We start from the raw sequence: 25,947 nt of genomic DNA, 5'->3' as shown, positions 1-25,947 counted from the left end.
TCAAGGATGGGTGACTTAAATGCTGGAGGGGCCAATAATGACATTTTCAATGTCATTATTGAAAATACATGTTTCTAATTATGTATAAAAGATCCGCTATCCTAACCCAACAACAGAGGGTTTGAAGCCAACAATAAAATAACCACATAATGCATTTTTTTTCCAGTACACAGGACTCTCTTGCATAAAAAATCCATCCATCCATTTTCTATTCCATTTATTCTCACAAGGGTGACTGCTGAGCAAGAAACCAAAATTGAGTCGTAAAATGGGAAACGCAGTGCACTTACAGAGCTCTTTATCCACACCATATGGTGCTTGACAAAGCCTCACATTGACCCATTCACACAGACATTCATACACCAATGGGAGGCTGCAGCCTTCCATATTAGCAGTTCAACACCCATGGATTTGCACATCTGAGGATTTTTTTTCCCCCATATATTTCTCCCAATATTTTTTTTTCACATTTTGGATTTTAAACTGGGATCCCCCAACCCCCATTTTACCCCATTGTTATTGCAATTTCATTGTGTGTTTATCAGCGTAAGGCAATTTACCTTCCCGTGCGTGATCACATTGACCGAGCCTTTCCAGATGATGTACCAGGAAGTGCCTTTGTCTCCCTGACTGAACACTTGAAAAACAACAAAAACCTCTCAGTGGAACATGTCACAAGAGTGCATTGACATGTACCATCACATGTACAAAAAGCTTTTTCATTTATGTCTACACATTGTGACTGAACCCTGACCGCATCTTTCATTCTTATGGTACAAGCGCTCTTGAATGCCTGATTGTACACACACTTGACTGAAAGGTAGTGTTACGCTGAAAAGAGGATCTTCACAATGAGATGTGTATACGTGGATAAAAGTTGGCCAACTTACAGACGGTACCGGCCTTAGCATGTGATTCAAACACCAGCACAGCTGCCAGCTCCCTCCGCACCTACAGGGACAGCACGGATTAAAGTTGGCTTCAAAAGATGAAAAATCAAACTATGAAATGCTGTTTCCTTTGAACAGAACATCTTGCAACTACATTGAAAAGTATTCTTGTTGCATGGGGAATACTGGGTGTGGTTAAAAAAAATGATTATGAATCATTTAATATCGCACATATTTCAAAAAGGAATCAAATAAAAGCACCACACGGTACAGTCATGGGTTAAAATGATGATAGAGATTTTCTGTTGATCGGATATTGATTGTGAATTCTATCAAAGATGCAGATGACTGGAGAAATGGGTCAATAACCCTGACTGACCGAGGCGGAAAGATGAGCGGCGGCCTTGAGATGGAGAAGCTCCTCAAAAATGACCTCCAGGTCCTCAGCGCTTCTCTGATTTGGACTAAACAAAACAGGCGTGATAAGACAAACATACAAATGGATCCATACAGAGAAAAATTGGAATTGTCCATCCATGAGGTCATTCAGGGCGAATCCAAGATCATTTTCATCCCTCACAGACTGAGATAGACGTGTTAATATGAATGAAAGGACAAATGCTTGCAAATGTTTGCAGTTAATGTGGTGCCTTGAGATTCAAGTGACCTGACTGAGTTGAACATCTTGATTATTTTATATGTATTTTTTTACATGTTAAAAGCACATGATTTTATGATTTAGCCTAATGCTAACAAAAATGCAAATCGCCTTATACAGGTTAACAAATAGCATTGGTGTCAGGGTTTTATCACCTTTTAAGTCATAGTTAAAAAATATATTGGAGTAACATATAGACAATATAGCAATTTTCATGTGTTCTTTATCATTCGCGAACACTGTGTAGTACTGGACCTGAATGAGTCGTTAAAGTTTTTTTTGTGTGTGTTTGTGTCTGTATTTTCATTGCCCCCACATAGCGTACAAGAGAAGGAGCAACAACTGTTTATTAAGCATATTATATTTTATTGTCATCACTGTGTGCTTTTAATTATAAACTGCTATTTTTATGATAAAAAAAACAACACTTTTTTGGTTTTTCTTGGGGGGGACTGGGGGTAAGGTGGAACGGATTAATGGCATTTCCATTGATTTAAATAAGGAAAAATGATTTGCAATACAAATGTTTTGAGTTATGAGTGTGGTCACGGAACGAATTAAAGTGGTATCTCAAGGCCCCACTATATGCATTTGTAAATGCAAAGTCAGATGTTTATATATGCACATGTGTCTGTATGGGGGCTCAACTTTTCTATTTCAAAACATCGACATAATTAAAGATGAACAGAATACACCAAATGTTTTGTGTGAGTTAAATCAGCACTCCTTCAGTACATCACTGAATATTGGTTCCAATGTTTATCTACAGCGCCACAAAAAGTGTAATCAGCACACAAAGTGTAATCAGTTATTTGGTCCATTAAAATAAGGTAATATGAATGACATGTCATTTAAAATACGGCAAGCTAAACAATGATGACACATTGTGCCACGTGGGAGATGGAGAAGTTAAGACGGCCTGCAAATTCCATGAAATCACAAAGCGATTGAGCTTTGTAGGTCTTACTGGAAAAACAAACACAGGCCCAACCTCCCCAGGAACTGGATATAATTAACAACCTGGTCAGCTGTTTTGTACGGTCCGATGATTTGTGATGGTTTGTGATGTGAATGTTGTGACTGGCCGGTGAAGTGTGTTCTTGAAGAGCCGTCGCACTGACCATTTGCGTAGGATCATCGTGAGCAGGGCGTCAGGGCCCAGCTGAGACAGCAACGACAGGCTTTCCTGCAGCTCGTCCTCCGAGTCCTTTGTTAGGTGGTTCAGTCCACACTCGGAATCCAGGAAGCGATAGAACTGCGTGTCTTTGTCGTGAAAGTTCGCTTCGTGTTTCACTTGGCACGGCAAAGACAAGGAAAACACGAGTCAACCAAATAAACGCGGCTTATTCGGTTGCAAGCGTGTGCAAATGAAATGGAAACATTGGATTAGGGGTTGCCATGGCAACAACTAAGGTTCTATTCTCCTCATTACAAGTTAGTGAGTGTATCCTCTATATGCGCTTGACATCCATCCATCCATCCATTTTCTGAACCGCTTCATCCTCACAAGGGTCGCGGGGGTGCTGGAGCCTATCCCAACCATCTTCGGGCAGTAGGCGGGGGACACCCTGAACCGGTTGCCAGCCAATCGCAGGGCACACAGAGACGAACTATGCGCCTGACATGATTTATTGTAATTAGTGTTGCCACCTTTGAAATCTGGAAATAATGGACACTCCTTACGACGTTGCGGCAAAACCACGCGGGTGAAAGAAATTTAAGGGTTTGGCTCTCCAAAACCCTGAAATGCATTAGAATCACATGTAAATTTTTACTATTACATAATACTACAATAAAGATGACTATAATAAAGATAACTAAAATAAAATTTGTGTGAACCTAAATGAAAAGATGAAAAAAAAAGTGCAAAACAATCAGGCAGCGGCATCGCAAAGGGGGATGGGCTGCTTGCGTGCAGGCAGGCAGAGAGAGGATTTGGCATAGAGCAGAGGACAACGCACCAGACGTAGGCTACGCTCGGGGTTCCTGCGTACCTCACGCCAATACCACGTTGCTGTCTTTAACATTTCCTGTCTTTTATTTTGCTCCTTATTATAAAAGTCAGTGTTCACGTTTGTGTGTGACAGACGCATGGGACATGTTGTTTTGTGCGGAGTTCAATTCAGTGCTTGTGGAATGCCCATTATATGACTGAAAATCAGTGCAAATCTATTCCAAGTGACCCACTTCAGTGGATGATGGAGGGTGTCTCGCTTGATTGGACTTTTGTTTTCCAACCAGACAACGCGCCTTCTCTTGTAGTTAGCGTATACTTGACTTGAGTGAATTTTGCGCGTGCACGCTCAAGTTACCACATTTTAAGCCTCTCAAGCATGTCTGAGTGCTGCCCGTGATATCATTAGCTGAATATTTTAATGAATTAGCTGAATATTTGAAAAGAAATAGCAGTGAATAAGAATATCGTGAGCGGCACGGTGAGCGACTGGTTTGCACATCGGCCTCACAGTGCAGGAGTGCAGGGTTCAATTCCGGCTTTGGCCTTCCTGTGTGGAGTTTGCATGTTCTCCCTGTGCCTACGTGGGTTTTCTTTGGGTACAAGTATCCCTAGGTGTGAGTGTGAGCGCAAATGGTTGTTTGTCAATATGTGCTGTGCAATTGGCTGTCAAAGCAGTTCAGTATTGCCCAAAGACAACTGGGATATAAGCTGCAGCATGCCCGCAACCCTGGTGAGGAAAATCCGATTTGAAGATGGATGGATGGAAGAAGATTGTTGCGATAGTGACTCAATGGTGATTTGACAGCACCATTTTGCTTTATTGATTTCTTTTCAGTGCGTGCTCATGGTAATCACCCTTCAACAGATCATATTTTCTTGAACCTTTCATTGAGCTCAGCAAGAGCGCGACATTCAGTCAATATTTGGTCAAGTTTGTTTGGGGTAGCCAGGCTGAATTTGTTTTTCCTCATGTTTCTCTTCATTTTCAATATCAGTAATTCCTGATGTCTGCTGAAGTGATTGAAATCTCAATGTCCTACCGTGAACCAGGATTCCTTCGTCCACCAGGACCTGCCACATTCCGACCGCCTGGCTTCTCAACTGCAGGCCTTCATTTTGTCCCATCAGCCAGTCGACAAGTTCCTTACCAGAGCAACATTGTCTGTGACAGCAATCACACATTTGAATTCGAATGTGAGTCGCAGAAGTTGTCATTTGCTATGGGCACAATTTTTCGTAAATCCATGTATTGGTTTGTTCTTAAAGATTGTCGAAATGTTCGAGAAGCTAAATGTAGCATAGTGAGGTTAGTAATGGAGGCATAACTGAATTTGTCAGGTAGCAGCAGAAAGAAAAAGGCTTGATTAGTTGTTTTCTTTGAATGTTGCACACGATACAGCACAGTAACGGAATGATGGCTATATGTGCGCAGGTTCATGTCGAGACAGATGTTTGCACTGTCATCTAAAATTCTTTTTAAACTTTAATAAAAAGTACATTACATCAGTAATTGATCATCAACTTGACCAAGTCAATTTCTAATGCCCATCCCTTGTCGTCATACATTATAAAATGGAAGCAACCTTCATGTTACCTGTGAGTTTTGAGGTGATACTTTCGATCTCGGATCAAGCCGGGGTTCCTCACGACCATCACACTGTACACCGACCTTGCGGCCTTCACCACGCGATCCGAGAGGAACTTAAACACACAGACGGGGAGCAGTGAGTCATTAAGCACACAACTATATTTATATCGGGGCCATGAATGTGACATTTGATTGTGTTTTATGATGCCGAGAAACAGGCTGAGAAAAAGCTGGGACACGCATGGTTTTGTGTATTCAGTCTCAGCGCATACGTATGTGTGAGCGAGTGAGCTAACATCAGGAGCACACGTGAAGATCTTTGTAATTTGTGTTGAAATTGGTCTCGCAAGCTTGGGTCTGACACGACCGCCGTCAGTCAGTTCCCATTCAACATGCCATTTCATTCCTCGTCACTCTCCCTGGCATGCACGCAACCCGAGCAGGTCCGAGACTTGAAAAGACCTTGCATGGCTGAAGCCCTGTTAGCCACTGGTGCAGAAACAAGTCTTATGTAACAAGAAAGTGAGTCAATGTGGCTCCCCTCTTTTTCCATTTCTTGTTAACACACCAACAAAGTGCAATGTTAATTTTGCTTCACCCTCCTTGCCTCACCCTGTGCTCGGCCTTGTGATTCTACAAGTACCTCAGACGATTGTCTGTTTGTGTTGCAGAGTTCCCACCAGGTATTGCTGTTTGCCCAAGGTGGTAGGTAACATTATCAAAAAAAAAAACCCTTGCGGAAAGCATGTTGTGCGTGGTTTTCTGTACGTAGGCTGCCAAAATTCACCCACCCGACTCGCCACATGAATACAGTTTGGAAAAGGCTAAGCACTTACTTTTGCTTGCTTCTATAAACACAGAAGACACTTGGGCTGGACTTACAACGCAGGTCATCCATGAGATGAAGCTAAGCTAAATGGAATACAATACAATACAATACAGCTTTATTTACGTAGCGCTTTTACAACCGCTGCAGCTATAACAAAGCGCTTTACAGAACATTTAAGTCACTACGTCCAATAAATCTGAATATTGAGCTACATATAAGGTGCATCGGATTACAAGGCGCATTGTCGGCTTTTAAGAAAATTCAACGCTTTAATGCTCACCTTATAGTGCGAAAAATACGGTACATCAGCGTCAACACTGAATAATGACATGGCTATCTATATACGCACCAGGTAGCCCCCAAGGACCACATGAGTAGCCTGCAGGCCTGTTATATATATAATTTTGATATTTTTTACAATGTGATTCCACGTGGGTTTTTTTTTCTATTTATGCTGCCATGACACAGATCCCAATTGTGTACTTTGACAGCAAAATCTCTAAACTGTATCACTGCGAACCATGTGGTTTAATCCAGCCACAAAATCATCAATGAACAGAACAGTGGTTGTGTCAACGGTCCTCAAAAAACCCGACACGCATTATGTTATCTGCTAAAGCCTACTTAGTCTTCAGTGAAACTAATGTAGAGTAAAAGTGTTTTTTTTGCAAGCAGCCTAAAGTCTTCAATGAACCCGATGTACAGGTTTTAGTTGACATCAACAACTCTTTCGAGTCTTCTGTCACATTAATGTTTTCACAACACCAAAGTCAATTCTGAAGACTTCCACGAACCTGACGAACTGTATGGGTTTTCATGAACACCAGCAACTCTTTGGTCTTTTCTGACCCTTAACGTATTTTTTTCAAAACACCAAAGTCAACTAAAAGCCTATTTCTTTTGATTTTACAATTTGAGATGCAAAATCTTGAGTAGCATATTTCCAAACAGAAAAGCCCAAAATATGCAAATAAAACAGAAATGGCCATATCGTCGAGTAGATTGCTATCTGTATGAATGACAAACTCATGTACGATGGAGTGCAGTCTGAATTCACACAGCCTGCTATTATTAAGGTGGTGTATCAGTGGTGGTGAGATTAAGGAGACTCTGGCTTGTCCCCTGGCTCAGGGGGTAGAGTTGTTGTCTCCCAATTCGAAGGTTGTGGTTCACTCCTGAGCCCTTGTGATCATATCGAAGCACGGCACTGGACTACCAATTGCGCCCAATGCTCTGTCAATAGTTGGTAGGTAAATCAGGAGCCAGCCATAAAAATTCATCAAGTATACTACTTGAAGATGGAAAAGAGCTGCACAAAATGAAAGCCAATTTATTTTGTACCAATAAGTATGTGAGTCTCACAATATAAGTATAAAGAAAATAACAGGCAATCTTGGTTGACATAAAAATAATATTTAGTCTTTGCTCTGTGATGACAGCTGGGCTCGTGACATAATCTGTTCCACGCACTTCAACTAGCCTGTTCCCAGACCTGCCGTGCCCCCAAATAAATCCACCCTGGGTCCTGTCCTGTCTGACTAAAATGATGAAGTCATGAGCGCAAGGTCCATTCGTGTTTCCCAGGGGCCCATTTCCCTTTTCGACCCCCACTGGGATATTCTCAGGGAGCAACTTATTTTTTTTTTCCAGGAGACAAACTGTCCATTACCCAAGCAGGCTATTGCAAAAACACTATTAACAGTCATATTTTATTTTGAAAGCCAGGCTTATTCAAACTGACTGTCACACTGAATCATAAGCGAATGCAACAAATTGATACAGTGACTCAGTCTGTTTACCTTCACATCTTACTCGGCCTCTCCAACTCAAATTCCCGGGCGGAATTTTGGGCCCAGCTGCTATATCTTCAGAAATTAGGTGAGTGTCCCACTACACTCTTTATCTGTGTTATTTCTTACATATGATTAGCATTTTTTTTTTTTTTTTTTTTTACAAAATAATGTGTAGTTAAAATATTCTTTGTTAAGCGTGAATATAGACACAATCGTGACATGTTTAAAGTGACTCGTGGCAAGCCACTAGTTTCATGAAGCTAACCCATTTTAGTGCTATGGATTAGGTCAGCCGGAAAAGTGCCTCCTAATTGGAGCGTATTGCCAATTAGCATTTCAGAGGGATACATACTTTCGTCAAAAAGGGAAAAAAACTATGACAGACCCATCATGATTTGCCACTCCAACACTGCATTACAATAATTGGTTTGTCAGGTCCATGCTGTCATGCAGAGAGATGTTCATTCTCACACATGCTTGAAAGCATTTCATAGCCGGGTTGCTATTGTCTACACTTCTGCACCAGCATGTTGCCTTTGTGCATTCCTTGAGTCATTAGTATTGTTGTGTGGACTGACTCCGCCTACCATGTCAACACTGTGTGATTTGACAGGGAGATTTGAAGGCACTATGACGTTTGCAACGAGGAATGGCACACTCTTTCCAAGTAGCTGCTTTGAACAGTAGGCGTTAAGACTGGTGAAATGATGACTACAGGAGGGTGTGTGAACCCAACATATGGTCTTCATCTACCGTCACCCATAAGACAACATTTGCATTATCATTTTATTACAGCCATATAATCATGTAATACATTAATAGGAGATTTGAAATTCTGTTCTGATATGTGGCTTAAATAAAAAGACTTCACCATAATACTTAACCATATTTACAATTTGGTATGTACATTTGGATGAATTAGTGAAGCCTGTGGTAAAAATGTATGCGAGCTGGATTCTGATTCAAATTGTCCGATTACAAATTAATTAAGATTCTTAGCGCATTATCCAGGTGAGTAAGCATAAATAAGAGAATTTCTATTTGCGGTAACATTTCTAGTGTAGATTCAAATTACCGGATGACTAATTGCAATAAATCCGTTTCCTATCATATTATTCTGTTAAATTAGCTCAGATTTGAGAAGTTCCTTTTGCTGCAAAAAGGTGAATTCATGAGTCATGAATCTCAAATATGCGCAGCAACACTATTATGAAAATGATTTTCATATCAAGACGACAGCAAACAGAGATGACTTGAATTCTATTGTCATTTACAGTGTCTAGACTCCAAATACTATTCTCCCACAGTGTTAAACCTTGTTTATCAGTGTGCCGCTGCTTCTCCTCCTCTTACCACGTTAAGGCAAGCTGAGATAAAGGGGCCCAGACCAAGTTGACAGGGGGGGAGGGGCGGTCAATTAGCAGTGAGCACTCAAGTGCCCTTTATACTCCTTATGACTGCCTGCCTTGCCAGGAATGTGCATTTCAAGACTCGCATGGTCGGTGGCACAGGATATTATGCACAACCGAAGAACAAATTCAGCACTTTGAGAGGATGTAAGCGCTGCACAGCTCCACCAGGAGGGAGACAAACTCCAAAAGGAACTTCTGCCTTTGGGCCATGCTTGGATTGTTGCTTCATATACACACCTGCTTCATTGTGTCCTTTGAGTCCAGCGCCTCTGGAAGTGGAGTCTATGAGAATGAGAAATAGAGGGAGGTTATCACCGATGAGCTATGTCTGCATATCTAAATAATAAAGTTTAACCAAAGCCAATCAATCCAAATTTAGAATAAGCCCAATGAGTATCACCTAAGTATTTCTGTTTGATTGTCTATCGATGCCTTAAAAACTTGAAAGTCCCCCCAAATTCCTAAAACCGTACACCTTGACATTCTGCCTGTGTGAATTATTCACTGTCTCTGCTAAAGATGGGCTAATTTCAGCCAGCCTTAAGGGATTAACAGAGGACAAACAACAAATCACCTGAAGTTACCATGAAATAAGTGGACTCCCATTACAAATGGAAAAGACAGTGGTGTCCAAATACTTTTGTCCATAAGGAAGTGCCTCGTTATTATAATAGAAGGGGATGATTGCAAATAATAAGGTGGATGCTGGAGAAATAGTGTGACTGGTGTGGTGACCAGCTAGCTAGCTACCATGTAATGTGCGTGTTATGCGTTAACATTTTACATTCCATTTGCCGTGGATTTCATTTTATTAGTGTGTGACAGGTAACCTATACAATGAGATGATTCTTCACTCCAAGTGTACTTGGATTTTTCTTGGCTATCCTGAAATGCTTATTTTAAATAAGAGGTGTGAAGAGAAGCATCGGAAATTACATGCCAAATTAGCAACATTGTCACCATATTTATATTAAGCTTTTCAACGCCTCTCGTAACATTTATTTTTGGGGGGTTGGGGGGGATTACTTGTGACTTTGATTGCTACTTAAAAATGTAATCGCACTGAACAATGCCAAAGGCATGCCCGTTTATATTTTGCAAAAGCCTGTCCAAAAATGTTGATCCAAGTTATATGGGGGGGTTGTTTTTTGTTTTTTCTATACAGGAAGTGGGTTAGATTAAAAAAATCATAAATGCACTGCACTGACTACGTGTTGTACGTTATCACGCATCAACACCAGACTGATTGATGAGTCGCTCATATCTCCTGTGCATCTGTTAAATGTCACCTCTCCCGCATACACATTGTTGTATTTCCTCATGAGTCATGCCAGTCACACAGCGGTGCGGACAGCACACTAATGATCCTCATTTTTTTGCGCTTGGAAAACAAATAAGCTAGTCAGCTGCTAAGTCTGATGACATGCTGAAAAGACATAATGTACACTTTTATTTAATGGCGCTGTAAAACCACGTCTGAGGACATTGTCTTCTTAGTTCGGACCTGAATCAAATGATGCATGAAGCATATGCAGGAAATGTGGAAGAACCAGTTTGACCCCATGGACACACAGTTACCATCAAGAGACTGGGGAATGTTAAGCATTTTTGTCCGGTGTACCGAATGTGCCTGCAGGAAGGAAAGATAGTGGCAATAATGATGTCTTACAAGAGATATAGCGCTGGTTTTAGTCCAAAACCTCCTAAGTAACAATTTGGTGAATTTCATATTTTTCCACAAATCTATAATATTGTTCTGTCCGCAAGTGTGGGTCTTATTAAAATAAATGGCTTGGTCTCATTGACAATGCAATGTTGAAAAAACATGCCGTTTTTCGGGGTTGCCTGAAAAGTGATTATTTTGGAGGTACGAGAATTCCGCCCAACGCCCACACTCTACTCTTCAAAAACAGTGGAATAGTGGGGTCACTTTCTTTTGCTGTAGACTGAAAAAAATTGAGTTTGACATTAAAATATATCAACATTTCAGCTTTTATTTCCAGGTACACGTGAAGCCCTGCTCAATAGCGGGTAATTGATTTGACAGTATCCAGTAGACCTACTTGTGGTTTGGCATTTGCTGATTCTATTCACGGATTTAAAAAATATATATATTTGTAACTGGGTTTTTACTTTCATTTTAAATTTTGGGAGCTGCAAACTCTTTTTTGATGGAAAGCACTTATTGGGTTTATATCTCTTCTTATTCACAAAAATTTGGATTTCTCCAATTGATTTGAATGACCATAATTTAAATCAAAAAGGTGAAAACTCAAAGCCATTGCAAAAACAAGTAATAAGCCATGGTGTCAGTTGCTGATGGATGGATTGACCATGGAACCCAACACCAGTTGATGAGATAAAGATTTTCAGACAAGAAAAAGACCCAATGATAACTTGACATTGGCAACAATCACCAGAGGTCAACAGTGAAGGAATCCCAATCTAATGTGTGCAGTATGGAAGCCACAAACCAATTATTAGCAAGAATAGGAAGGCTCGGCAGGAATTTGCCAAAAACTGCATGTAGACAGCCTCAACAATTTTAGAACCACTTTTTGTGGACTCGTGAGACAACGAACTTTTACTGAAGTCACGGAAAGGTTAAAATCTGTAGAAAATACGGATCCTCTGTGCAAAAGTGACAACTTTTCCCATATCTACACATATTTTACCACATGACTTACACCAGCTAGCAAGTGGCCAACAAGCCACTCTTGCTTGTTGAACCACCACTAAATGAGAATCAGCGCTTTGGGACGCAGACATTCTGTGGCTGGAGCAAAGACTGAAGTGACCCAAGTGCATGTCGGCAAAGCTGCAGTCAGTGTTGATGACTGCACAGATTAACATTTTCACCTTTCAAACATTGCCTGTACGATCAATGAAGGTCTTGATGGAACACAACAAACCAGTGTCCGGAAATGGATTGTGAGTAGCTTTTTCACCAGAAAAAAAGACACTGTCCTCAGGAATGAGAGTCTCCAACAAGTTTTTTAAATTGGACATTGCTTGCTTGTGTGACTGCTGCTTGGTTGTGCGTATTCCTGATGTCAACTTGAAACACTCACATGAGCACATTGCATTCAGACTCTACTTTTCCTAGCTCATTTGGCACCGGATTGTTCCAACCGACTTTCACGACATGCCTTGTATGTCTTTTTGACAGCTTTTTATTTCCGTCCCATCTCCTGCTGCTTTCTGAGGCTGGCCCTTTGCCCCCGTCTCTAACAGTGGGCGACTCGGGAAGACATCCTCCGTGGTGTCAGGTTTTCTTGTGTAATTTATTACATAAGATAACTTGAACAGACACAACATCCGTCTATTCAGAACAGCGCTGCTTGGAATAAAATTGCGTGACAAAAAAGCTGTCGCTGATTGGAGAAGAAAAAAGGATTGCAAGATGTAAACTTCAATCTGATCTTTGTATTAAAAGTAAAAGTAGAACAAGTGGGATCTCAATGTGAATGCGGTGTCTTCATGTGACCGGGAAACGACAAGCTGCATTCTGTACACTCTTCTACAGGCTCGTCAAAGAAAGGGAGTGTGAATCTGAACAATAAACAATACACTATTTATAACAGGAATTTCATTTAAAAAAAAAAAAAACTTGCTTTGATTCCCTTCCTGTGTCCACCCGAATGTCTGCACAAATCAGCCGTCTGAGAATAATTTCAGACTTGAATTATCACATGTACGGTAGGTGAAGCGTTTGTGGTCTTCAAAAAATGTTTTGTCCATTTCCTGCCCACAATAACATAAATGGAAGACATGAATCGTCTCATCATCCACCGAAATGTTATTGGCTAAAATGTAAACATTTAGTATGGTCGAGTATCTCATCAAATAGAAGATACTGTACATGCTGTTGCTTCTTAGAACGCCATAAAATAGTTACATGCTTCAAAGGTGTGTTTAGTCATGTGAAATATAAGCAATGTGGTCTTTGGTGTAGCATCATTAACCATAAAGAGGAATTACAGTCTTAATGGGTCCTAATGAACGCCCATACAGGTATATAGAGCTTCCACTCACAAATATTTGGAGTGATTTATCTGTCTATATATTTCTATTAATCTATTAATATCGTAAGTGCTTTTGTTTGGGTTTGCAAGATCATTTGGGTTGGAAATGATCACAAAACATTTTCAAAGCTATTTTATTTGGTGTTAAAAGCCTGGCGTGTGAAACAGTTGAATTTCAACTTAATACCTTTAATTACATGCTTTTAACGCCACATTAATATTGTGGCCATCCGTGTTGCACTCTGAGGCGGCCACAGCAGTGCAATGCCCAGGTGCCCTTGGAAGAAAATTCGACTGTGCCCACCTCTTTTTTTTCCCCAAAGTTCACCAACACCCGGCGATTATGCGGACGCCCAGCAACCATTCCCAAGCCGATTCACCAGCCAATGTTCATGGTGGCGCTGCGTGACCTTACGGCCGCCCAGGCAGCACTCTGAGGCGGGCTTACCAATGTGTGAAAAAAAATATCTATTTTTATTGTGTGAAAGCTGACACCAATAAAGCCATCCTCCACAAAATGTGCCTACACAGCACAATTCTTGTTCCAAAATAATGAACTTCTCCAAAAATACATTGAGGCAGTTTAGTCCTCGAGTCCTTTGAGGTTGGCAGCTGATGCAAGGTTTTAGTTTTGCACAAGTGTCGAATGTACTTCAGAACACCAAATTCAAATACGCTCATTTGGCAGGCCTTTGTCTCTCAAAGGCAATTGCATGCAACCTATGTTTAACCGATGTTAAGGATAAAAAAACGGGAGAAAAAAAATAGATTTTGATGGCATGGGACCTTTCGGCAAAAGTGCATTATTTCAAATTGGCAGTGTTAAAAGAAACGACAACACATTGATCCAATGTAAAATATATGTTTTCATGGAGGGCTGCAGATATCTGAGAATATTAACGTTCAAGAGCCCAGAATTCTAAGGCTTCGGACAATAAACAATAAACAAAACAAATTGTCAATGACCAATTAATGATCTACTAATCTGTCGAGAAATTCATTGTTGCATCTCTACCTACAAGTCACATTTAACTGCATAAGAGACACCTGCTTTCTGTGTTATCAAAAGTCGCAAAAAAATTAATTTGATAGAACGACACACATCGTTCCATAAAAGATAAATGCACTGTAATTATGATGCATGGCTATCTAGATTCGAGTTATGTGATGACTTGCGTAAAACAGAGACATGTGTTATGAGTCTTGTGTCATGACTCTTGTCATGAATTTCGTCTCATCACGCCTTGGCGTGTAATTTGCGTGCCGAATACAACAATGAGTCCTTTTAAAAAGTGCGCTGAGACGTGTACATACCCAGCTGATGCCGCGTATGGTCGGCGTGTCCACTGAGCTTCGGTCGGGGAATACTTGATACTTGTAACTCCTGCACAGATGCATCCTGTTTCACATCTGCACAGTGGACCAGAAGAAAATCGGGAAAGTTCCCCCAGTCACTCGACTTGCGCATGGGGCGCACACACCCTCATCAGACGATCATTCGGAGAAAAAAAAATGGGACCATGGTACCGCTCGCGGAGTTCGTATGCTCCAGCATCCCGAAGTTGGACTAGACTGTATTGCTCTGGGCCAAATCGTCGTGCTGCGTCACTGAGACAATCCTGCACAGGAGTGGCGTGCATGCGCGCTCGTGCACGCTTCGCCATACACGTGACCTTCCTTGGTCTTTTTTACCTCACTCCTTATGTCTTCATGATTGAAGCAGTACGACGGATAACGTTTAATTGATCATAAAGTTGACTTAAAATCAAAAAGCAAGTGCAGAGCACTGACAGTGATCACGTGACGATCACATTTACGGGGTGGGCCTCGTCGTCACATTGTTTACAAACGGTGTGGTTATCCTCAAGGTCGCCCTATTAGGCACACTCAGTTACCACATTATTACCATTTTTCTCGGTTTTTTTTTTTTGGGGGGGGGCGCTACCCTCGCAGTGTTTTTATTCAAAGAGTTAATGTAAATATTAACTTAATCACAGTAATCGTGGTAGAAAATAAAAATTAAGTACAAACACAGCAAAGGGTGGGCAACTATTTGCCCATCCGCCTCAGGTCAAAGTTCATGGGTTCTTATCTCGGCTCAAGCTTTCCATTATGGAGTTTGCATGATTCTTCCTATGTTTGTGTGGGTTTTCTGCGGGTACTCCGGTTTCCTCCCATGTTCTGTAATCATGGATGTTAGCTTAATTGAAGACTCAACATCAGGGTTGTCAAATTCGTTTATGTCACAGACCACTCCGTAGTTGTGATTTCCTTTGGATGGCTGTTATGACTGAACTCAAATGTTCAAATAAATAAAATAAATCCTCATGAGGATCGCGGCCATACCACAGCCTACCCCAGCCCGTCTTTGGGCAGTAGGCGGGGTATACCCCGCACTGGTTGTCAGCCAATCACAGCGCACACAAAGACAAACAACCATTCCGACTCACAACCACATCTCCTGAGTACCCGGAGAAAACCCACACAGGCACAAGGAGAACATGCAAAGTCCACACAGGAAGGCCGGTTTCAGAATCGAACACCAATTCTTGAAGCTGCCTGAGGTAACTGTTTTTAGATGATGAACAGCCTCACTCGTCATGCTTATCATGTTGTCCCAGCTTTAGGTTAGGGAAATATTTTGCTGGCTGTGGTGATGGCAAAGTTCTGGATATACGACAGTGCCTGTACGTCTCAGCTCAAGCTCAGTTTTGGTTCACTTTTTCTCACCATCGTCTGCACTTTGCTCTGCCATTAAACTGACATCCCAGCTTTATGGATCCATAAAGCTGCCTTTTGTGCCACCACAAGCATTCCGAGTGTGCTACCTCAAATGTGTTTGAAGCACAGAAGCAGGTGAGGGAACACATTTTTGCTTAGCTCACGAGGTGTTGCATCAATCATAATCGGAACACATGGTCAAATAAAAATAATTTGAAAGAGATGGTTTTATGCATCCTTAAATGTATTTATGAGACTATAATGGAAAAGTTTGACCCATAAAAGCTTGTGCAATAGGGAGTTCACACATTTTAATAGCTGACGTTTGAGATAAAAATTCCACCTGTTGCTGAACCTAACAATTAATTCATAAATATGACAAAGTATATTGCTATCTTGCATGTATTATTGCTACTCTTGTCTTTTGAAAATATGATGTCCTACATTAAAACCAACGGCAGATTTGGACTCTGCACAAAAAATTAAAAAAAATCACCCAGAGAAGTTTCCTTTCATGTCTAATTAAAATGTCATTAAAATTTGTTGACTAGTGTACAGTAATTAAAAATGAATCTCATGTGTTTTCTACCACCATTTTTTTTCAACTGAAATCCTCAGTACCTGATCCACTTTGGCCTCTACAAAATACATGGCCAAGAACGTTCAGCCTGAGAAGAATTGAGGAGTTAATGTGCTTCTTGTTGAAACAACAAAACATCTGCATGAAATGCGAATATGACTTTTTAATGTGTGTAGCTAGCGAGTGACGGACTACAGATCCTTCACAACACACACTTCAAGTCTCTCAATATAAGGCTAAATTGATGTCATTTTTTTTTAATAATAAAAAAATTCTTTGCTTGCTGCTGCCTGTTTCAAATTTAAAAAAAAAATCACTCAATCCATACATCAATCAATAAACATACAACTCCACACAGGAGAGTCCAAACAAAGATTCAGAACTTAAACTGTGAGACAGAAGAGATGACACTACCAGACAAACTTTTCCACAACAAGTCCTTTTAACTGTGTTCACTTCAAACGGATGTTCTTTTGTCCTTTCAGAAAAGATGTCTCAGAAAGCCAATGGAAAACACAAATCCTTTGACATTTAATGTGCTGTCTGCAATGAGGTCTCGTGAGGTGCACTGATGTCATGCATTGAGTCTGATGTCTAACATTTTTAAACAACATCATAGGGAAATTTTTAAAAGCTTTAATGTACCATTCAAGGTACCATTCTATAAGGCCGAACATATCACAAAGCACACGGAGGCATAAGCTCAAAAGGCCTGAAGAAATAAAATCATTTGACGTCATGCTATTTGAATTCTCTTTTCTATTAGACTCCTGAAGTTGCACTTAACTGTGCTTTACATTTCACGGGTTGCTGCCCTCTACTGTGAAGTTGAATAATAGCAACGTGCATTAAAATTAAAGGTCAAAGTTCAAAGAGTGAAGTACAAGAGAGAAAGCAAAACCAGCAACACTAAAACATAACCAGCGGTGGCAAGTAGCAAAGTACAAATACTTCACTATAATGCTTTCTGATGACCTTTTATTTAATATATTTGAAAACAGATGGGGCGGCACGGTGATTGACTGGTTAGCACGTCAACCTGACACTGCAGAGGTGCAGGGTTCGATTCCGGCTCCGGCCTTCCTGTGTGGGGTTTGCATGTTCTCCCTGTGTCTGAGTGGGTTTTCTCCGGGTACTCCGGTTTGCTCCCACATTCCAAAAACATGTGTGGCAGGTTCATGGAACACTCTAGATTGTTCCTAGGTGTGAATGTGAGAGCGACTGGTTCATTGATGTGTGCTCTGCGATTGGCTGGCAACCAGTTCAGGGTGTACTCCACCTACTGCCTGAAGGCCAGCTGGGATTGGCTCCAGCACGCCCGCCACCCTTGTGGGGATAAGAACATGGATGGATGGATGAAAACAGAGATGTATTTTTTACTCCTTTGTCTTGTTGATTTTTCACAAGGCTATTTGCAATAATCAAAGTAGGCCCTAGATGTTTTTCAAAAATGTTGCTTTGCGCCAACCTAAATACAATCAGCTTCGGGTGTTAAAACATGTAGGAAAATTACAATAGCTAGGAATGTAGTGTTTACCCCTTTCCTCCCCTCCCCGTTGTACAAACTTTTGGTATTGTATAAAATGTTTTTTTTTTTACTTGAACATTGTTCTGTAAGTAACTACAGTATATTTTAATGTTTGCGCTTCCAAGTACAGGAGTTGAATCTGTACCAAGTTTTTTTTTTCCACATGAACATACACTACAAAGTGTTAATTTTTCAACCGCTCTGAGCAAAACAAATGTTCATGTTGAAATCATGTTCAGAATTACATTAATTAAGGGTGGGGTGTGTGGTTGGGTATTTATGGTCATTATGTAATTCGGTGGGTGTTTGTGATCAAGTCTGTCTTTTGTGTTTATTTACATCCTTGCGTGTTTCTATTTGGATCCTTTAAGGAAGGGAGTGGGGTTTCCTGCGACTGATCAACGCCCATGGAATGTTTACTTTGCCAACTGTCTCTGGTGTGTGTCTTGTGACACACAAACACACCGGCACACATTTGTCAAGCTCTGTAAGTAGAGACAATTGGTTAAAGCCTTAATAACATCCGGATTATACTTACGTAACCATTTACTATTCCAACAACTAAACTAAACTACACATGAACCCGAGCCAATCTTTGTCATACGGTATTGACCGAAACACACACACAATAATGTCTCCCTGCCAGGTCAGGAAAAGGAAGGAAAACGTGCGCATGGGTGTGTGTGGTCAGTGCCGTTTGCCATAGACTGGCTCGTGTGTGTGTGCCTGTAAATGATATTACAGCTAATGGTGACACCAGCAAAAATTCACATTTTGATAATAAAACACATCCAAACACATGATGACACCCTTAACACTCTTAAAATACCCCCCCCCCACAAAAAAAAACAAAAAAACATTTTATGAGGACAAAATAGTTGTCTACTACAACAGAGTTCAACTAAGTAATTCGAATATAAGATTTATTTGTTTAGACAATGTGTGATGTGCAAATGCAGCTAATGAACATTGCTACAGACGGTATGTGATATTAATCAGCTGAAAAATATATTATTTGCAAACTGGCTAATATTCAAAGCAAAAATTGGGAATGATAAATATTTGGGAGTTGATCTTAAATCCCAAGTGTAATTTTAACATGTTCAGATTTAAATGGTGTCCAGACTTGGTTATTATTTTGAATTGATCACATAAAGTTAGATTAACTCGGCAAGGATGTCATTAATTCAGTTTTGCATTCATAGCTGCACTTCACTAGTTTGAGTAAGATGAGTCGCTTAGCTCACCTGGATTTTCACACGGTAAGTGAAATTAAATGAAATACTAGTTGCAAACAGCAAATGTGGCCATATCTGTACAGTAGCTTCTAAGCTAGCAGGCTATGGTAAAATTGACCTTGTTAGTGAAATGTTCATTCCCAAAGTAAAAGTAGTTGCAGCATGAATAGTAGTGAGTAAAAAACAAAGTGCAGGACTGTTTGCCTTTAAAAATGTGTTGAATAATTAGATTTAAAAAAAGTACTATAAGAGTTACTTCTGTTTTTCCCGAAACATTTCGACCACATTCAGAGCAACACAGGCTTTCTCAAATGGAGGATCGACAGTCAACGTCACTCGACAATTGCATCAACATCCCGGAAAAGAGAAAGGAAGTTACTTACATGAATGGTGTATTTGAGCTCAATATTTTTTACTGAAACACTTTGTGTGTGTGTTTTCAATGTTATCTCCGAGGTGTGAAAAACAAAACAGTACAAAGTGTTGATAAATTAAAATAAGACAATACAAAGTGTTGATAAATTTGAATAACATAATACAAACTGTTTATAAACCAAAACAACACAATATGAAGTGTTAATTAATTTAAATACAATACAAAAATGTGAGTCAATTGAGTTTACAATGAATTTAACTAAAAATGAGACTTCAATTTACCAGAGCTCACCTTCAACTACTGTACTGAGAAGAGTTTAAAAGGTCACCGCTAAGAGTTACTGTTCCTGAAACTTATATGGGGTCACGGTTGCACATGTACAGTACACCCAAATTTAGTTGATTTTACCTCTCGCCGAGATGCAAATTTGTTGTGTATGACATGATTTAAAGTGACAGATTAATTTGTATCAAATATTACTCGCGTCATCTGTCAAACAAGTACAAAAGAAGTGACTCACCGTGGGAGAGCTCGTGACATTCTTTTGCATATCCATAGTTTTGCAAATTGTCTTGTTTTTTTTTTGTATTTTTTTTTGCATGGCTTTTTTTTAACAGCTCTTCATCTGTTCCGTCCTATATGAAAGATAATTCTCCAGACAAACAAGGCTGTGTGATTTGTGAGCAGAGTTTGTGCAGATGACCTCTCTCTGATTGGCTGTGGAGCGTTAGCCTCAGGGGCATGAAGCATTTTCTTTCACATGGTGGCGACAAGTGGGCTTGTTGTGTAACTTGATTTAAAGCTAAGCTGGAAAAAAAATATACATGCATTAAACAGAACGGCACAATATTTGCGGGGAATAACTGATTCAAATCAGCACTTTGTCACTTCTTAATTGGCTTTCATTCCATTTCACATCATAATTGCATAGTCTTGATTACGTTTAAGAGGTACTATTGTTCCTCAACTATGTCCTGTGCAGATCAGCTGAGGAAAAAAACCCACAAAATAATCAGTCAGGATAATACATCAGACACATCCAATATCTCAGCCTTTGCCAGTTTTGGTCAGAAGGAAGGGAACGTTCAGGGAAAATTCAGAAATTTGACCCAATTATTGGTACTTATCAAGGGTTGAACAAGTAAAGATTTTGTGTCGTCGAAGCAAACGTGATAAAAGTTGGAAGTTGATTCCTGGATGACTTCCAAGTGATATTCTTTCAATACAGTACAGTGGTCCCCACCGTTTTTGGGTCATGGGCCAGTTCATATGAAAAAAATTTGATGCACCGGCATAGAAACGAATAAATCCATCCATCCAATTTAACAAGATAGAAACAGATAAAAATCATAATGATTTACTGATGATGCTGATTTAGTTCTGGAAAGGTCTAAAGTATTTACATTTTCACTTCCACAACATTCCAAGGAAACCCCAATGTTCCATTTTCACTCACCACTAACAATGACAAGTTGAGCTATTTTTGAAATAACTGGCCCATGAGTTACTCATGTGGTCTTCTGGGGCGACCTGGTGCCCACGGGCACACTATTGTTGACCCCTGATTTATAGTGATGGGACACATTTTTTTAAACCTAGACCTAGCTCGCTAATATTGACATGACTTGATATCAAAGAATTTGGCTCCACTGGCTTTGCTAACCTCACAAACTTCAGTCACAAATATTTTTTACATTTTATTTGTTCCATGCTTTTTCAGATGAGACAGAGATTCTGCGGTCATTCCGTGCCAAATCTGCCAGTGGGATTAACCAAGCAGATTTTGATCATGAAGTTGTGACCATTAATTTGACCTTGAAATTCAACTTGTGGATGACTCCTTTTTGCTGCTAAACAAAACACTTGTCAAAATAAATAGCGAAGAACAGATACCCGCGTACCTGATACGCTTTCCTCCTGGCTCGATCTTATTGCAACGCAAGTCTGCAGTAGCATTAGTCCACGTTATTAATTTATTGTTTTTATTGTTGTATATGTGATATTTGCTCTATCACGTTCTATACAGCGGTGGTTGTTTTAAAGTGCTCTATAAATACAGTTGATTTGAGTTCAGAGGAGTGATGTGAGGACAGACGGCTAAAAAGTTCAGAGTGGTGTTGTTAAGACAGACGGCAAACAGTTAATGTTGATTTTGCCTTTTCATGTTGCAACACTGCGGGGAGAATTACTCTCTTGCTGTTAGTGTGTCGTCTTTGTGGCGGCGAGAGCGAATCCGTCAGCTGTCTATCTCGCTGCGGTGTTGTTGATAATATATCTTCTTTTCATATTCGATGTTTTTACACGAAATTCCAAGACGCTCTTTTGGTATATAATTCGATCGCTCTCTTCGTTGACCGCAACAAAGCTTTGACCCTCTCCGGTTGTTCTCCCAAGGCCGTGCTCATGTTATTTACCTATACCCGTCGTTAGCATCGAGGCTATCGACTTACGTAATGTTGCGATAAGGTAAGCTGGCGAAGGATGGAGCTAGTTTAGCAACGTGTTTTTTTTAGAAGTAAACAGTGCGTTCTCTGTTCACACGCGCGTCCGAGGCGGTCGCTCGACTTCGATATGGCATACAAAAGGATATATATCAGCATAGGCTACGCTAGTTTTGGTGCCTTGGTTGGACTTTCGGCGTTTTTGGTGTGGAATATCGTTTATAATCAGCCATGGACGGCGGCTATGGGAGGCCTCTCAGGTACGTAAACGCGATTGTACTTGACAGACTAACCCTATCACCTTGTTTTCTTTAACTATTTCAAACAACAAACCAAGACCTGTGTTAACAAAACTGTAACTTCCTAAAAATGTGTCTTCGCGGAAGTACTGTTTTATAATGTTAATTAATGGTTTGCTCGCAATCAGGCCTTCTGGCCTTGTTGCATTCCTCACAGCATGACTTTTGCACCGTAGTTGTATTGCACAATTACGATTTACCATAACAGGAGGTACAATATGAATATTCTTCACATTTTAAAACAGCTCATAGGTGTCTGTTGTGTTTACTAATTTCCCTTAAATTGCTTGCTATTTAGGTGCAGGCACAGTTACAAATTATTTTGTTAAATGTGAGTGTTTCCTTTTAGAGTTTATGTGGAATTTATTCAACGCTTCATAATACTACTGATACATTCCGTTGTGTGTGGCCTCAATATATACACTATTTCCTCTTGTAGAAGCCTCTGCTGTTGTAATTGCCGCGCCTGGACAAATTGCCCTCCATGTCATCCTGTTTTATAAAAAGCAGGGCAAAAATCCCAAAATAAACGACTCTGGTTTTCCTCACAGAGTGATGCGAAATGGCCGGCAATATCTTTATTATGGCCCCTTATCCGACCATCATTGCACAACTGTTGCAAACTTGGCACGGTTTCAGTGGCGTTTACATCAAAGTTGGTTTGTCTTTGGGGGAAGTTGTCTTTTTTTATGTGTGAAAGTTTTTGGTAAAAGGCCTCAATGAGGAACTACAAATTACGAAAAATTACAAGTATAAGACCGTTTGTCATGTGAAACTAGACCTCAAAAGGAAATAGACTTTTTTTTTTTATAGGAAAGACAGATAAATGGCAAGAATCGAGGAAGACTGGGTTGGATATACATTGCCTAACTCCCCAAAGCTGATGGCTTCCGGCTTTTTTTTTTTTTTTGGTCACCCCTAGTTGAAGACAACTGTAAAACAAAAGAAAATCATCCACTGTTTATTTAAACACCTAGCTATTCAACCAAACCATATTTAGTCTAACGAAAGTCCCCTATGGTTATGAGAAACACTTGAGATGGCCTGATGTGAAATTCGCATGTTAGAGAATTTTACTACCTTGAACACACACGGAGCAGCAACACAAAGTACAGAACAATCCTCACAGGCAAATCACTGTTGTCGTGAAATAACATAATACAAACCCAATTCCATTGAGGTTTAATATGCGCTGTTGTGTGTTTGACAGGCGTGTTGGCGCTCTGGGCTTTGGTCACACACATCATGTACCTTCAGGACTACTGGCGCACATGGCTCAAAGGCCTCAAGCTCTTTATCTGCGTCGGCTTGCTCTTCGGTGTCCTCTCCATGACAGCCCTCATCACCTTCTTGACGCTGGCCATCACACAGAAGCAATGTAAGAGCCTTCCATGCCACGACTTGTTTTCGGCAAAGAAGCCGAGCAATAATATTTGTTTGTGTACCGCAGCTCTGACTGATCCGAGGAGTCTGTATCTGTCATCCGTGTGGAGCTTCCTGACTCTGAAGTGGTCCTCCCTCTTGGTCTTGTACTCGTTTCGATATCGTCAGGAGTTTGCAGACATCAGCATCCTCAGTGATTTTTAGATGGGTGTGACAGACTTTGAGGGTCCTCCGGCTTGGGCTCGAAGACTTTCTTTTTCAGAACTGAAGGATTTGTGTAGGTAAAATAGTCACTGACTTTGACCATCAGGACGTGCACTTGTGTCATTGTGTTTATGTTGTGGCTAACACTCTTTTCTTGTTCTTGAATGCATGTCTCAACCTCAAGGCTCCTTTCTGTTACGTTTTTTTAATCATCATCTTTGCTAGATTTTAAGCAAATGCTTTTTGCTCCGTTCCAGGAAAAAAACCCAGGCTGTTTATAATGAGGCCAAAAACGGAAAAAAATTCAAACAGGCAGGCCAACCAGAGACCCAACTATTTGAATACAAGCAATTAATAAGTCAACTTTCCACAATATGTCCTCTTAAAATGTCTACTGTAGACAAGCAGTTCAAAATGATGACAGAACTTTCAGAACGTGCTTCTTCCAGTGACATCATCTTCTCTGTGCAGCGCTGTTTTCAGAAAACATTGACAGCTATGGGTTTTTTTTCTTTGCAAGTGGCTTTACCAAACAACAGAATTCGAAAACAGTGTGTTAGCCAAAATGGCAATGGAGCACCACAAGGATGATTTGTTTTTAAAAAAACTACTCATGTATTTGTACTTCAACTGCTTATGTGGTTCAAGTGACGTGACTGCAATTATGTTTTGGGGGGTTTCAACTGGCAAAATTATATCATGATAAATGTCACAAAAAAAAAAACACGCTTGGAATCAAATGTACAGTGTAGATATAACTGACACCTGCTGAAATACATTTGGGGATGTTTTTTTGTTTTGTTAATCCTCAAAAATCTTTAAAAATAACGTATCTATCAATATTTTCCAAGAAAAATGGTCAGGGGGGTTTAACACAAAACCCATTCAACTACTAGCGCTAAAGCATAGATCATAAAATATGGTTTAAATATGCTACATAGGAGGTGTGTCAATCATTAAATAAGGAAAGTAATTGCCAACAGCTGAAACCATGCAATGTTTTACATATATGTCGTATGATTTATGAATTATGCTTATGTGTTCACATTTTAAACCACCCTACGTACTGATGAAAGGCTTGCACAATGTTGTTTTTGATGAGCCCCGCCAGCACAAACAATTGGCGAGCATGTGTGTAGCCCTGCTTTACAAGGTGACATTGTCAACTACCGGCACTGTTTCTGGCATGCAGACTCACATGTTGTTGATCTGTGTGAACACAATCTTGGACTCTGCTCACAGGCTAGCAGTTTTCTTTGCTGTGCTTCATCTCAGTTGTAGCGCCGCACATGTTCAATGCTCTACTGTATGTCGTCGCAGAGCCATGCACATTTTGAGCAATGTCACAAAAGAAGGCAGTGTAGAGGTAACAGATCCCGAGTTAGATATGTAGTACATCGTCTTTGCAAGAACACATCTGTTTTTAAGCATTAAGATAAATTATTGTGTTGGGTGATTATAGAAACATGAATTATAATCTTATTAACCTCTGAGCTCCTTTCTTATTTTATTCAAATGTGACCGCGGCCATCTTTCAGACACTTTAATGTATAATGCTTTGGACTATTGTTTACATTCTCCAAGATTCTTCGTATGCTTTTGCGTGACCAGAGCAGCACTGTGCAAGTTGCTTTTCAGGTCCACCAGGGGGAGAACCGCCCTCACATTTCTCCTGTAGATGAACGCTCAATGCACTTTAATATCGACGCTATTGTTGGCAAACACATTCCATCATATTTGTTGTTTTGCCTGCTATTCATGTGCGTGGCCATGTTGAAAATGAGAGGTGGAAGATGTATCATTTTAAAATATCTTGAAGTGTTTTTGCGAATGAGTGCAGGAATCTCCGAAGTGTGCATTACTGAATTTCATGTATGTTGTCTCACCCTAATAATAAAGTGATTCAGCTCCTCAACAAAGTTGAATGCGTTTTATTCAAGTGGGCCTACAAGGTCGTTGTCTTCACTGGTTTAACAGACAATGTGTTACTCGGATCAGTGTGAAAATGTTTACTTTTACCAATTA

At 40.2% G+C, this 25,947-nt stretch overlaps 2 protein-coding genes across 4 annotated transcripts in view; one reads left to right on the top strand and one right to left on the bottom strand.

The window, feature by feature from the left end:
• rapgef3 (Rap guanine nucleotide exchange factor (GEF) 3) overlaps positions 1–20,267 on the bottom strand; it is a 30,476-nt gene extending 10,209 nt beyond the window's left edge. Inside the window, exons 1-9 of one of the 3 annotated variants that reach the window (XM_019866460.1) lie at positions 20,116–20,267; positions 14,467–14,562; positions 9,365–9,409; positions 5,100–5,206; positions 4,546–4,667; positions 2,670–2,841; positions 1,270–1,354; positions 891–951; positions 561–637 (exon numbers count right to left, since the gene is read on the bottom strand). In XM_019866460.1, the coding sequence (XP_019722019.1) occupies positions 561–637; positions 891–951; positions 1,270–1,354; positions 2,670–2,841; positions 4,546–4,667; positions 5,100–5,206; positions 9,365–9,409; positions 14,467–14,550 (753 nt within the window). In that variant the 5' untranslated portion in view covers positions 14,551–14,562; positions 20,116–20,267. Of the gene's footprint in view, positions 1–560; positions 638–890; positions 952–1,269; positions 1,355–2,669; positions 2,842–4,545; positions 4,668–5,099; positions 5,207–9,364; positions 9,410–14,466; positions 14,821–20,115 lie in introns of those variants that run through there. The other 2 variants (XM_019866469.1, XM_019866452.1) reach the window with 2 other exon arrangements.
• A 1,538-nt stretch (positions 20,268–21,805) lies between these two features.
• On the top strand, positions 21,806–25,837 carry slc48a1a (solute carrier family 48 member 1a). The gene is made up of 3 exons (XM_019866801.1): positions 21,806–22,296; positions 23,546–23,713; positions 23,786–25,837. The coding sequence occupies exons 1-3, from the start codon at positions 22,167–22,169 to the stop codon at positions 23,920–23,922; spliced, it is 435 nt and encodes a 144-aa protein (XP_019722360.1). The 5' UTR covers positions 21,806–22,166; the 3' UTR covers positions 23,923–25,837.
• The last annotated feature ends 110 nt before the right edge of the window (positions 25,838–25,947 follow it).

This window comes from Hippocampus comes, unplaced genomic scaffold, assembly GCF_001891065.2.
Source record: "Hippocampus comes isolate QL1 unplaced genomic scaffold, H_comes_QL1_v1.1 scaffold139, whole genome shotgun sequence".
Lineage (NCBI taxonomy): Eukaryota > Metazoa > Chordata > Actinopteri > Syngnathiformes > Syngnathidae > Hippocampus > Hippocampus comes.
The sequence above is the reverse complement of the archived record's forward strand: the minus strand, read 5'-3'. Positions and strand labels throughout refer to the sequence as shown.